The 15,728-nt window shown below is 32.3% G+C and overlaps 1 protein-coding gene across 22 annotated transcripts in view; it reads left to right on the top strand.

The window, feature by feature from the left end:
- Positions 1-15,728, top strand: part of l(1)G0196 (inositol hexakisphosphate and diphosphoinositol-pentakisphosphate kinase) — a 73,512-nt gene that overhangs the window by 15,141 nt on the left and 42,643 nt on the right. For 10 of the 22 annotated variants that reach the window (XM_085958195.1, XM_085958210.1, XM_085958205.1 and 7 more), the window contains exons 2-4: positions 1,274-1,396; positions 8,896-9,075; positions 14,814-14,954. In XM_085958195.1, the coding sequence (XP_085814321.1) occupies positions 1,283-1,396; positions 8,896-9,075; positions 14,814-14,954 (435 nt within the window). In that variant the 5' untranslated portion in view covers positions 1,274-1,282. The remainder of the gene's footprint in view (positions 1-1,273; positions 1,397-8,895; positions 9,076-14,813; positions 14,955-15,728) is intronic. The other 12 variants (XM_085958206.1, XM_085958211.1, XM_085958197.1 and 9 more) reach the window with 3 other exon arrangements.

Below are 15,728 nucleotides of genomic sequence, written 5' to 3'. Positions count from 1 at the left end.
CAGTTAAACCAAATGCTTTTAGACACACTTAGAAAGGTGTTTGCATTCATACATCTAACAGTACGCTTTACTATATCGTTTCATGAAAATGGTCTTTGCAATATGCCCAAAATGTCAAAGAAAGAAGAACGAAAAACACACAAAAACCTTAAAACCAAATACGTTGATACTGATCTGGAATACTAATCTAGTAATTAATGAAAGCAAGCAGTTTACTACTTTATTTCAGGCTGCAGCACTAAATTGTGAGTTACGATTATAGTGCTAGTTATTGCTTAACTTTAAATGCAATGTGGTAACTTGTTCGCAGTAAATGAATATTTTAAATATCTAATGTTTGAGACTTTCACCGTTGTTTTTTATCGTAATAGATTTTTGGGTTTCCACCGCGTGCACTTCCTTTTTTCCTCGACGTTTTGGGCTCGTTACAACTCGAAACGTCAAGGAAAGAAGGAAGAAGTACACGTGGTGGAAACTCAAAACTCTATTACGATATTTTAAATATCATTTTCTACAAATAATTTACCATATTGCATTCGAAATATAAGTAACAACTAGCACTACGATTGATATTTACAGTTTCGTGCCGCGGCATGACTATAGAGCGAAGAGTAGAGGTAGGCTGTTAAGATCTGTCATAAAAAGTGCAGATTAAACTTTGTTAGTCATACGTATTTGTTTTTATAGAACTAAGACTACAAGTTATAGATGGTATTGATTAGTTTTTAAAAATCAATTAAACCCTGCCTCAACCAAACCATAACAGTTTTGGTATATTTTGGGCTATACGACAAAATTGTGCACACTTTTTCATTCATACTTATTTGTTTTGTTGGATTACGAATACATATTCATTAATCCCTGCCTAAACCAAACTATAATAGATAAAAAATAGTATTCTGTGTATAAAATATCCAAAGTTATGTATGATTTAAATATAAAATTTTAGATATTTTATAGATAGATGAGTATTTTTGGACTATTATCTATTATGGCTTGGTTTCGCAGGGTTTAATTGAATTTTAAAAACGTACCAACATCGTCTGTAAATTGTAGTCTTATTGAATGAAAACAAATACGTATGACTGGCAAAGTTTAGTAAGCACTATTTATGGCGGATCTTAACAGCCTACCTCCATCCTTCGCCACTGATAGAGCGCCTTGACTTTGTTTACATAATACAAATTATTAATTTTTGAGTTAAACCTTTTCCACCGTACTTGCAAAAGTTTTGATTATTTTTTTAAACAACTTTATGTTAATGTATTCATAGTAAGTTGAAATGCCCAAAATGGAGTGGTCGTGGCTGAAAGATTGGTGGCGACTGAAAAAGTGGACAAAGACAACATCAGTTCCCGACGAGGACATTTGTTACTGTGACGAATGTTTTCAAAATGTCAGTTTCATTATTACATAGATTTATCATAGACTTAAGCAACCCATAACATAGTTGTAACATTTTTCATATTGCAACCCGTTCTCTATAAGAACAGATTGTGAAATTAATCGTAAACAAAAAAAAAATCATTGATCCAATAAATTTCAAGGTTTTGTGCATATATCAACTAGGGACAGCAGAAAATGTAGAAAATTAGAATTATGACTTCAATAACTGTGAACTCAAGTTAAATACTTTTTCACATTGATATTAAATACTATATGTATATATTGTCAGTGTAATTGCAATTTTGTTAAAGAACTAATTTTTTTCAATACGTAGTTTTGCTGCATTCTATTATAAGTGGCCGTGTCCGAAAAATTGTACGTATGCAGTTCATCGTTAGCTGTTGTATCGGAAACAGATGGCCATATAGCATTGAGATCAAATGCATGTCTAAATAAAACACTTAAAAAATATGTAATAACCATAACTAGAATACAAGGGAAAGACAGAAGAAAATAGGTGGGTAAATTAGAAATACAATCATATATTTATATTGAATTCAGAATGATTTAAAAGTGGGTTAGCAAGTAGGTACTCGTAAGTATCAAATCGTACTTATCAAATATTAAATTAATGTTCTTATTGAATCTAACAAAACAACAAGCGTCGTATCTAATTGGTTTTGGAACATACGCACAATTTGCTTCACCGTGAAATGCTCCACGAACAATGTGTATTCTTTAGATCTCAATGCTATATGGACATCTCTTTCCGATTCAACAGCTCACGGTGAACTGCATATGTACAGTTTACATGTAACCATAAGTGGCAAGATATGTTAATTGGTGTATGAGTAATAAAATTTCTGAATCAATTTTCTTGTTATTGGATTAAAACAATAACACGTAGGAACCACGCATATTACTTGCTAAAAAATACTGCATTTGAACTATAATATGAGGATATTGACTTCATAATCAGTTACCTCTATTTTTTTGTTATATTTTTCTTGATTCTGGTGTTCTAATACATAAACTTTCAATGTAGCTCCATTTGTTGGTAAAATAGTATTAAACTAGAAAAGTTGGTTTAAATCACCCAACTGCCATATTTCATATTTGTCAACCAACTTACACACAGTTTTTTTAATAATTTTAATGACTCTTAGGTCTTTTTATTTAGCTATTCGCTTTTTCTAATTATTTACTAATATGTGTATAAATGTCCTTGAGACTTTTTTGCGATTATCTCAAAATGACGGAATTTAAAACTAGTAGCCTCATATGGAGAGATAAAAAACTTTGTTACTATAAGTGGTTGAAATCACATTCATACATTACCTGGATTTATGTGAAAGTAATGCTAAGTGGCCACGCATGTTCTAGCTCGATGGTCTCGCTCGATCGAACATGTTGACTTGGAAGCATGCTCGTCATTGCGTCTACACGCTCAAGCAGCTCAACACAAGACGCTCAGTTAAAACGTCTCGAGCCATGGACGACAAGTGAATTTCTGTCGAACATCGAGCAAGAATTACGGTCCTTGAATCTTTTTTGCGTCGAGCCATTTGTTCAATATCGGAACAAACAAGCATCGAACAAGATGGTACACATGTTGAGACATGCTCGAATGAGCATAAAACCATTGAACAAGAACGTGCATGGGTACTTAGCATAAGCTCGCATAGTAACAAGTTATTTTTGTCTCCTGATCATTTTCAAAATTGGTTCATTCGTGATGACACTGCAGTTACACTGACGATATGGTACTTAATCCACATAATTTAATAATGATCAGGACTGATTTCGTCCACTTAAAGCAGTGGTTCCCAAGCTGTTTTATTTGGCGGAACCCTTGGGGGTTTTTTTTTTAAATCTCTGGGAACCTCTACCTGGTTAATGCATATTAAAATCCAGAGGGGTAAACTACAAAACAAACGTGTAAAGCAGTACCTACATAGTGACGTATCTAAGCAAAGTGCCGCCATTAAACATACTCAAAGTATCGTCCCTATTATTTTAATCTCGAATATTATTTGTCAATTCCACAGATTCTACTTACAAAAATTGTATTATTCACATTTAACCCATAATTGATAGCCTCTTAAGAATGCCCCTAAACAATGCATGGCCTATCAACCACCATGCTGTACTTTTTTATATTCTTGCAGAATCCCCAAAATAACTCGAAGAATCCTAGGGTTCCGCAAAACCTGGTTAGGAATCACTGGCTTAAAAAGAAATCATCAATTGATCAAATTATGCAGATTTTGTACTATATAATATATTGTTTTATTTCTTTTAATATAATGGTTTTTAACGCTGAAAAATTGATAGTTAAAGTTATTCTATTTCCTTTCTGTGTTCCCTAATAATTAATCAAGTAATACAGTGTTACTACAAAACGCCTTCACTGGAGTGCCGTCTCTGTACCATTTTTAATGTTAAGACATATGGGACAGACTTAAGACAACAGACTTAAGACATATGGGATTATTTGCCTATACGATTTCATAAACACAATGGAAGGAGACAGCGCTCTACTGAAAGAATTTCGTAGCACAGCTAAACTACTTATCTTCTATGGTAGTTTTAAAAAAATTTTAAATGTACAATAATTAAACCTAACAGAACTCTTTAACACCATTTATCATGTCATCTCAAATCCTAATAAAAATAGACTATATTTTTTCAAAAGATTCAGCGTCTTTTGCTATATAATTTTTAGTAGGTTTTCACATCCTATTCACCAAATATAGATATTGTTTCTACGACACGTGTTTTGTTTATTTAATTGACTTAGTATGTCTACTGTAAATTACATTTGAATTTATTATTGTCAATACTGTGCGTAGAAAGAGAGGTAATGATGTGTTGTAGGGATGGGATATGATTTGTATAATTAAATGGCATAGTGAAATGGAAAAGCTGGTTTTAATGCTTAAATTGTTAGTAGTGGGGAGCAATTATTGTTTAATATATTGTTTATTTATGTATTATTAATGTTAATTATACCAAGTATCTCTTTCCTACAACACATTACCCCTCTACCCCCCCACACAGTATTGACAATAATAATTATAACCCTACCCAAACTCAGATTAAATTGTCGATATCCATGCTTGAAAAAACTCAGTCAGTGAAACATTATTATGGAAACAATATTTATATGTGTTCAATACAAAAGATGATAACCCATTTTATATTATGAAATTATTATTTTTATTAAAATAAGCTGTGTTAAAATCAATATGTTTTTGTAAAAGAATATTGCTGGATAAAAAAAAATATAAATAAATATATTTTGACCCCCTTAAGTATTATGTATATTTTTTTGTTTTAACAGCTGGGCATGATTGTAATGTTGTGTTGGAATGTTTTACAAGTTATACAAATACATACAGAATTATAATAATATTATCATGTCTCTGTACTTAATGTTCCAAATAATTACTAGGTTTATCTAATTAAAAGAATTTTTAATATCTCTGTAAATCTATATAAAATTTAACATACTTTACTAAAACTATATATATTTTATTTGAATAAATATTACTACATTTAGAGAGGCTATCAGGCAGTCACTGATAAGAATGATTATTATTGTATTAAGTTTTTGGGTTATCACTGTGTTCTTTCTTCGATGTTTCAGGCTTGCCGTAAACATCGAAGAAAGGATGAGGGAAAATATACGAAGACAGCCCAAAACTAAATACAATAATGCGGCAAACACATTACAATTAAGTCAAGTGCTGGCACGTTAAGCTCGTGCATCGGGAAAAAAGTTTGTAATTATGTTTTTCTTAGTATTTAAATGTTACCAGACTAGTGCCGCCATCCTGTAGCACATTTTGAACCAAAGATCATTGTCAGTTAGTGAAATCTGCCGAAGTGGCCAAAACAACAATGTGGTACATCGCCAACCTCACAAGTCAGTGAATGTTTTTATATTTTTTTCTGCGTCAAAACACGTGCTCATTGTTTTTATTTGTTTTCTCTATTGATTCTCTATTAAATTATTATCTATCTCTGGTATTTACGTCTATTATCCATGGACGCAATATCGCAAGTAATTTTAACATCACACGCAGAATCTGTTACAATTGTTGAATTACCATGAATAATGAACATGACGTGATCGTAAAGTTGCGATTACATTGTGATCACATCACGTGCTGTCACAGCGACAAGTTTAATCTATGGTTTCGTCTTTCTGCAGAATATTTTAAATAATCACTATCTCTATAAATTCAATAATAATTATGGAAAGTGCCAACTCGTTAGTATTTTAAATTATTCATTATTCATGGTAATTTCAATTAATTATAACGGTTTTTACATGTGCGTATGTTAAAATTACTTGCAATATTGCATCCATAGATAATATTTTGAACAGAACCCAAACAGCAGACCATTGATAATAGACGTAAACATCAGACATAGATAATAAATTAATAGAAAATCATAGAGAAGAAGAAATAAAAACAAAGAATACGTGTTTTGACGAGAGTCGGAAATGTGCAGGAATGAAGAACATAATAAAAAACGTTCATGACCTCATTGCTGTTCGAGCCATTTCTGCAGGTTTTTCTAACTGACAATATTTGTTTAATGGTTCAAAATGTGCTACGGAATGGGAGCATCAATCTGATAATATTTTAAATACCAATAAAAACGACATACCACATTTTTTTCCCGTAGCGGCAGCTTACTGTGACAGCACATGATGTGATGATAATGTATTTGAACCTTTATATGTTCGCCGCGTAACAATCAACCGTAAAAATATCGAGCAATAATTATTATGTATTCAAATTATGAAGATATTTTAATTTTCTATACTTAAATAATTATATTATAAACATCCAGGAAACAAAAATTAGATGAACTAGAGTTGTGGGATGCAATATTTCGTTATGTGTAGTAAAAGAAATAAAATAGTTTTAACATTAGTTATCTCACACCCTGTTCAGAAAAGGGAGGAGTGAGGGTAAAGTCAAGATAAACAAACTTGTGAAAAAAAATTATGCTGCGGGAATTCGAATCTGTGACTTATTTGCTATATTGATATTTTGCTACAACGTTATTGATTTAGTACGGCAGACAGATATCTGTATAATATGTGATGGTTTAATTTTGAATCTGAATTGTATGGTTGTTTAATGACTGCAATATTCCGCCGGTCATGTTAATTGATTAATCTGAATATAGTATGCATGCTCGCTCAACACAATATAGGCCGTCCTTTTTGTCCAGTGCATAAGGCGCTGGCCTTTGATCCGGGGACTCCGGATTCAATTCCCGGCGACGTCAATAATATATTGAGTTTTTGTGATTGTTTCAATTCTATTATTAAATACACTACTGTCATTGGGCCTCGTGGCCTGTTGTAGTGCTAAAAGAAGAATATAGGTGTAAATAAAATGCATTAATTTCAGAAATAGTTGAAAGAAAATAATACAACATTATTTAATTATGTTTGTTTTTGGTTAATTTTTCACATTTTATACAATCCCAAGATGGCCGACTGGTTAACGTGTCAGCTTATAATGTCGTATAGTGTTATAGTATATATCACGTTTTCGTGTTAAATAATACATAACCAAATAGAACTGGCGATATTTTCACCAATCTGAGTCTGAGGTAGCTCAGTGGTAGGAAATTCGATTCAAATCAAGATTGGTAGTTCAAATCTATCTTGGGTTTTTTTTTTGCTTTTCGAGTCGGCTGTGATGCTTTTTCATTATGCGTCAGGCGGATTCACTACTGGTGACTGTACACTTGTGTCAAAAAACTTCACTTCATTGCATAATTAAATAGTATATTTTTTTTTCTTTCAACTATAATGTCTTTCTACATAGAATTAACATTAAATAAAATCAATTATACTGCGGAAGTGCAAGAGCGGGTGTTATTTTCAGCTTTATCAGTAAGCGTAACTGCTAGAATATTCTAGTCAGTTATCAACCAAAATGCGGCTACTTAGACTTCGATCGACTGCAATTTGGCAACTGCCACTGCATTTTTGCGATTCACTGGATAGTAGCCAAAGAAATTGAAGTTTAGTTTCTACTAGACGGGGCCTTTTCTACTAGATTTCAATTCACATTATAGTCAATTCTGTAAATCCATTATAATCAGCTGGGTTCAATCCATTTCTGGCTGAACACCTCTTCAACTTTTCTCGGTGCGTTGTTCTTCACTGATTTCGCATAATTATGGCAACCCTTAATATTTCATGAATCTAACATACCTTAGGGTGGCCCTTTAGTTGTTTTATATTCCTAGTATCACCGAATTGTCACATTCGTCCACCGGCCATCCTGTCTATAAAATATGTGTCTGACCTATCTCTGTTTAATAGTTTTGACATTCTCAATTAATTTGTATACTCTCGTTTGCTTCCTTATCCATTCAACCCTTTTTATGTCTTTGCGCATGATGTCCAACATACACCTCTTCGTGCCACGTTGTGTAAGTCAAAATTTCTGAATTACTCTGTTACTAAGAGACCAAGATTCACTTGCATACGTGAGCACGGAAGCATACACAGGTTTTTAGGCACAATGGGAGGTCATTCTTAAAAATTACATTCAGAGGTTCAAATGTTCTCCATGCCAATTTCGTCATACATCTATTTTGTATTCCATAAATTATTACCAATATACCTATAAACCCTGCAACTTGCATTTATCACGTATTATCAAACGTTAACTGCTAAAAATGAAACTGCTATAAACGATGCCACTATATCGTTTCAATATGCCAATTTACAGAATATTATTTTGATGTGGCTACCAACTACCAACAGGTCGGCCGTCATCAGGGAGATCGTAGCTTTGTCATTACGCAGGTTCTTAAACTACACAATCCGGCTTCGTCCTCTGCTACGCTTTCCATTGATCATTCCTTGGATGACAAATTGGGTAATGCTGCACTTTTGTCCTCTCATAATATGGCCGAGGTACTGTAGTTTTCTGGTTTTGATACTACGCAGAACTTTCCTTTCCCATTCAATTGAGAACTTCATCATTTGTCACCCGCTCAATCCAAGTAGTTTTGAGGATGCGTCTATACAGCTACATTTCGAAGCTTCAACTTTTCGTGCCAACTCTTGGTTTGGCGTTCATACTTCCATACCACAGAAAAGAATTGAGAGACCTTAACAATGCACCATACGTAGTCTCAGACCTAGGTTAAGGTCTCAATTGCTAATGAGGCGCCTCATTATGAGATTGATTTTTTTAACCATGCTAAAATGATCCATTGAGTCAAATAATATTTAAATTTCATAAGACTCCCTTTAGTATAGTCCAAGTTATATCACATGACCATTTGAAGTGGCACTCAGGGTTGTTTGATTTTTTAATGTCATGTAGCAGCCAGTAAATTAAAAATTGGAAAATACTTAATAAGCAAAAATACCCCCAGCGCATCACTGACATAAATAGACTGCAAATTAAAATGCCGTCTGCATTGCGGCCCTAAAGTATTTGTTTCGTTTATTCACAGGGCGAGCTGGACACCAGTGGAGGGAGCGACTCTGATTGCGATGTGGAAAAGAAGGTTCTGGTGGGCGTTTGCGCCATGGCCAAGAAGTCGCAGTCCAAACCGATGAAGGAGATCCTCACCCGCCTCGATGAGTTCGAATACATTAAGATGCTTGTGTTTCCTGAGGAGGTTATCTTAAAGGTTCTCAATAAAAAAAATCTAACGAAACCGGATGCAACAAAATAATCGTCGTCAGGCGTCTTGTCCGTCCTGTGTATTGTTTGCGTAGTCACAATGAATCTCTTGAATTGAAGGGAAGAATCTAGTGGATAGTTTTACTCAGTAGAAAATAGGAATCACAATCCGGAACAGAATACTAGATACCGGAATTAATATTTTTTCAATCCCGGGATTAGGAAAATAGTGAAGTTTTTAACAAAATTTTTGTGTCCTGTTATCAACAAAAAACAAATTAAATCACTACTATTGTTTAGCATGTTCTTGATTGGTGGTTTATTAAAAACAACAGTTGTATTATGCACATTTTTTCAATCCATTGACAATCCCAAAGAATCCAACATTTTCAATCTCGGGATTTTGAGATAAAGAAATAGAGCAGAATCCCAGAATTACAAACCCTAGTAGATTGCATTCTCATTGGAACTATTATAATATTCGATCTTGGCTAATTAATTTCAAAATATTCAGCATTTTTTTTGGAAAAGTAACAAAAGTCGGTATCCCATTTCTATCATTTTGTAAAGAGATCTTAACATTCATTTGATTTGTGATCAGTTATCACAAATACTCGATAATACCCACTTCGTTGGTTAATGATTGTCCGTAAAATGTACATGACCTAATCAGCAAAGTCTTCCAATCTTAATTAGTTAAACTACGCATATTATTCCACAGACTGTGAAGCTCAATATTGTGGTTATACTTTCAATTATTGCCGTCTCAGGTTGGCGTGTAGAATTTTTAGATGATGATTTTTCTTTTTTGTTTTGGACCAGTTTACCTCTTGGAGGTAATTTTCCAATTTCAATGTCGTAGATGAGCAATTATTTGTAATAAGTTATAAATTGACCTACTCAAAGTAAAAACTAGAATAATTTATTAATACAGAATAAATCTTACAATTTAATGAGATTCATTGTGTCGCAAGTAGCCGTTTGTTCATTTAAAAATATAGTAATTTAGCTTTTTGTGTAGTTGTTTTTTTAACACTTTACCTACCGCGCAAAGTAGGTAGACCAAATATTGGTTATGTTTGATAAAAACCAGAAAGAATTTCACCGTTAAAAATAAACATATCATTTGGTTGAAGTCTATTGAATGGATTTTGTGATTTAAATCAGTTTATTTAAAAAAGTTATTAAATTTATCCAAAGTACCTTTTTTAAATATATTGAAAGACATTTTTATTACTAAATATCACTTTGACACTACGATTTATGATTATATTAAAAAATTTACACACTAGCGTGTCATATAAATACAATGCAATGACACATGCCCTCCAAGTTTTACGCATTTAAAAATAAGTATATATTTATTTGAGTAAACCCATTGAAGACAGATTAAAAAAGATATATAGTGGACCAACATTTTGACAAGAGTTTACTAAAACTGTTACAACTTTTTTATCATATTATGTTTAATTTCAATATTTAAAAAAAATTTGAGTATGTATTGAAACACTTCAAATTAATCTTTTAAAATATTATGTAAGTTTATTTGTAGGGTTATAAGAAATATATTAGAAATGAAACATTTTTACTAAGGACAAACGGTGTTAAATTAACGCCGATTGTCCAGAAGCACAGCAACGTCAGATTACCGCCAATTGTCTTCAATGGGTTAAACCAAATAAAACAAAATTCTAAAGTGACTGACATCTTTGAAATAAAATGCGAAACATATTTTTCTTTTATTGTGAATTCATATTTCGTTTCAACCATCTGTTGATAAATATTTACAACGAACATTATTACAAATTTATTATGTGTGGAAAAGTGACACGTAGTTGGCGGTAGGTAAAGCGTTAATATACATAATCACATTTATAATACAAACTGAGTATTGTTGTATCTTTGATTTTGTTGCATCCAATGTATGAAGTAGTGTATTGACCAAACGCATGCTTAATCTACTTAATGCTTCACTAAACATTACCATAGGTAATATATCGCGGTGGTGGTGAAATGCCCTAACTCACAAATCATGCCCTCAAACTGAAGTTGCATTCACAGTAGCTGTTATGGAATAAATGAGTCATTTTGATGCAGAAACAATTTTTTGTGTACTTTATTGATTGTAAAAACATTTAACTAGGAGGGGAGGGGGACTGTTCGAACACTCACTCTAGTGTCAGTTTCAATATTGCCAACATGCATGCTTGTAAACATTGTATGTATATTTTTTTATTCGAGTATCTTATTATATCTAACAATTAGAGTGAACATATTATCAATATTCAACCTTTCCGACATGTGTATGTGACATGTGTAACAATGCAATTGACAAATAAAGATAATTTGACAGCATTATACATTTGTATCTAAAGCGATGCTTATGTGGAACTTAGCTTATTTTACAATTATGTAATTTTTTAAATATGTATCCAATCTGCCCACTGGCACTTCGTTAACTGACTTTCAAATGAACATGGATCTACAATGTTTTTTTTATGGTTAAATGGATTATTAGGTAATGCATTTGATGGTTTAAAAGCAGTTCATTCATAAATCATTCTTTTTTAATATGGCTGAAGAGGTGTGAATTTTTTAAGTGGAGACCTAATCTTGCATGCATATGCTTATACAGTACACTCTTAGTAATCCGCTGCTCGATTATCTGACAACTACTATAATCCACCGTTATTTTTACTAGTTGAAAGCACAAAATCAAGCTCTATAATTCTTCGGTATTCGATTGTCAAATTCAGTAGTCCGCCGCGTACAAGTGTACAACGTAGATGAGACAGGTTTATTTTGTCAACTTCTGCTTCGTAAAACGTACGTTCATCGCGAAAAACGTAATGTACCAGGGAGGAAAGTACCCGAGGACCGCATCACAATTATGTCGTGCTCCAATGCAACTGGGACACATAAACTGAAGCTTTTGGTCATAGGGAAAGCCAGGAATCCTAAGCCATTCAACACTATCTGCCTCACTGAACAACTGGTTGTGTCAAGTGATTTACTGTTTAATATTTAGTTAATAAACTTAGTTTATAAATATGTATAATTTAGTAAATACTTGATTTTGATTATAAATAAAACCGTAGTTTGCTAGTACGAATTTCTCAAAAAAATTTTAACGAAATACCTGTTTTGATTTTTACCATATTTTGTATGTGTGCACTATAATCCGCCGCTTTCACTAATTGGACACTTGTCTGGTTTTTGGGGTGGCGGTTTACTGAGAGAGTACTGTAGTGCGTATTATTATATTGCATGATATTATTTATAATTTTCGACTCGCCAAACAAAGTTTCTGAAACTGCAGTATGAGTACCCCTGTAAGAATTAATTTCATTTTGACAAGTTGTATGCCTAGATACAGAAATTTAAATACATATTGTAGAATTACTTATTATTGTTTTGTTAAGTACGACAAATGTATGTCGATCAATAAAGCGATCTCCTTCGAAGCCAGGTACTATTATATAACATTGAAAAAAGTATATATATACTATAACTTAAGTAAAGTATATGTATATATATACTATAACTTAAGTAAAGTATATGTATATATATACTATAACTTAGTATTGACACGAAAATCAATCAATTTATTGTTGCATATTAAACATCTCGGAAGGTAATATAAACACAATACGACAAGGCACTGGAAATTCTTGCATATTATGACCTCACTCAACAGTTTTAGTTTTCTATGAAATAATATATATCGTGGGTATACTGCGAATAAGCATTAAGTCAAAAATACTAGTTTTGAGATAATCGAGTTTGAAACTTTGGACGGTCTTAACTTATTTTATATATACAAAAGGTAAATTCCTTTCTGCGATATTGCTTTGAGTATGACTTAGTGCAGTTTCGCACGCAGAATTTTGTGAATATAGCCTGAGAATGAGAGAAGTAAATGCACTAAGTCCATTTAGTGCCTTTTCTCTGAATAGATGTATGTCTTTTTGACTTATAACATAAATTATCTTCGCCAGTTTTATAGATATTACAGTGTGTGTTTTTGTAGACTATAGAGCGTACTTTTAATAAGATTACCTCATCATTAAGTCAAAACAGCAAAACTTTGACTTAGTGCTTTTTCGCAGAATAACCACGATATTATGGAATCAATACACATTCATGATTTCTCTTGGCACCAATCTGACTCTGCATACAGAATTATCCCTATTTTTGTGGTGGAGGTAAATATTCTTTGATGCTAAATTAGTTGTTTTTGGTGGGGTAAAATACAATTTGGGAATACTGGCAAACTGTAAGAGTAATTTACGTCAGTAGTGAAGGATGGAGGTAGGCTGTTAAGATTCGCCATAAATAGTGCACATTAAACTTTGTTAGTCATACATATTTGTTTTTATTGAACTAAGATTACAATTTACAGATGGTGTTGGTTAGTTTTTAAAAATTAATCAAACCCTGCCTAAAAGAAACCATAAAAGTTTTGGTATACTTTTGATGATTCAACAAAATAGTGCACACTTTTTTGGTCATACTTATTTGTTTTTGTTGAATTAAGAATACGTATTACACAGGTTGTTGGTTAGTTTTTTAAATTCATTGAGCCCTGCCTAAACCAAACTATAATTGATAAAAAATATTATTCTACCTACAAAATATCCAAAGTTATGGATGATTTAATTGCATAATTTTAGATATTTTATAGATAGACAAGTATTTTTTGACTATTATCTATTATGCCTTGGTTTCGCATGGTTTAATTGAATTTTAAAAACTAACCAACATCAAAAAAGAAATACGTATAACTGACAAAGTTTAGTATGAAATATTTATGGCGGATCTTAACAGCCTACCTCCAACCTTCGCCACTGATTTACATAGTACATTATGTAGAACCGGGAAAACGAGTTTATTAAGTGTAACTTTTGACTTAGGGTTTCCTTCGAATGGATGAAGGATCAAGTGAGATTTCAATGTGGGAGTTTTGTATAATGATTTAAAAACGGACGTTCTCACGTGATCACAATATTTTTTTTTACATTTTTACAAAACGGGTCTTGTGATTACATATTATATTAAAAATAAATCTCAATTCTAGTTTACTTCCAGGCAGATAATAGTATGGACCGGTGCGGTGTACACCGTTGACACTCGGTTCGGACTCCCGAAAAAAGGTTCAAAAGTGTACAACCAAGTCAACCATCTGCACTTATATGGGCGTCTAGAAGTATTTTATTTACTCTACTCTCCCAAAATGATACAGTATTTGAAATTAAAAATTCCTGTTTTGGTGAAATTTATCAAATACAAAAATAATTTTACATACCCTAATTATTTTACCTGCGGAAGCCTTACATTTGGATATCCCGATAAGTGATTGACATTTCCGATTCACACACCGACGACGTATGTCAAGATAAAATCAGCTGTGAAAAGGCACCAGGGGGAGACGGCATACATTCTGAATTACAGCTTGACTGCAATCCAGCACTTTTTTAGTATATTTCATCTGATGACAAAGGTGTGGGAAGAAGATGCGCTGTCCAAGCGACTAGGTGAACGGTGAAATCATCACATCATCCAAGTAAATGGCGGATATGGGCAAAGAAGAAGAAGAATGATGCATTATTGTGTTAGTAACGAAAGGTTCTAATTATCACCGACTTACAGGTTGCCAGTATCCTCTATATATAATCCATACGCATGATAATTAGTTGAAATACCTGTCATAGAGTTGCTTTAATCAGGTAATTAATTCTATTTCAGATGCCAGTCGAAGAGTGGCCCATATGTGATTGTCTCATCTCATTTCATTCCAAAGGGTTTCCGTTAGATAAAGCTATTCAATACGAAAAGTTAAGAAACCCCTATGTGATAAATAATCTCCATATGCAATACGATATTCAGGTAATGGTTATAATTTTATCATTATTTTATTGCTGTCAATGTTGAACCTAGAAAGAATATAATGTAATAAGTAGATTCATAATCTATCTATTCTATGTATGTATACAAAATTCAAAATATGTTTGTGTAATTTCGTTTGTGACCCCAACTGACATCCACATAAATAAAACAATTACAAGATAAAAAGAACTTCTGATATACCACATTTTTAAATTTTCTGTTGAATCGTAATATAAACTTGACAATTCTATGTATTAATAAATGCTTTTTTTGTACTTGATAGAAATACTGAATAAATATAGAATACTGAAATGTCATTTTGACATTTCATATTGATTTTCATAGTAACGCACGTATATATTAATAATTTAGTTGCTAGGACCCCCTTAGCAACCAATAATAGTGTTTTACTTTTTACGAATTTTTTCTGAAAAAATAACTTTCCATACAAAACAGAATTAACTGAAAATGAATTCAGTTCTGCTTAACGGCCCACATGCTCGTCGTAGGTCAAAATTGAGTTTTTATTGTATTTTCAAACCATGATTCTGGACACTCCTTAAACGTTGTAGATAATCTATTTATATAATAGATAAGCCTTATTATCCTTTATATTTATTTTAAACATTTGATGACTGCATAAAGTATTTTTGTTACATAAAATAGTATTCTTTTAAACCTCTCGCTCTAATGTTTTAGAATATAGTCATATTTCGGTACATGAATGTGCAGTGGTGTTAAGATTTTTTACATTTATTAATTTTTAATCGCATT

The sequence above is a fragment of the Rhyacophila brunnea genome, unplaced genomic scaffold (assembly GCF_057557595.1).
Source record: "Rhyacophila brunnea isolate RB1 unplaced genomic scaffold, BYU_Rbru_1.0 scaffold_7, whole genome shotgun sequence".
In the NCBI taxonomy this organism is placed as follows: Eukaryota; Metazoa; Arthropoda; class Insecta; order Trichoptera; family Rhyacophilidae; genus Rhyacophila; species Rhyacophila brunnea.
This window is presented reverse-complemented; position numbering and strand designations above follow the sequence as displayed.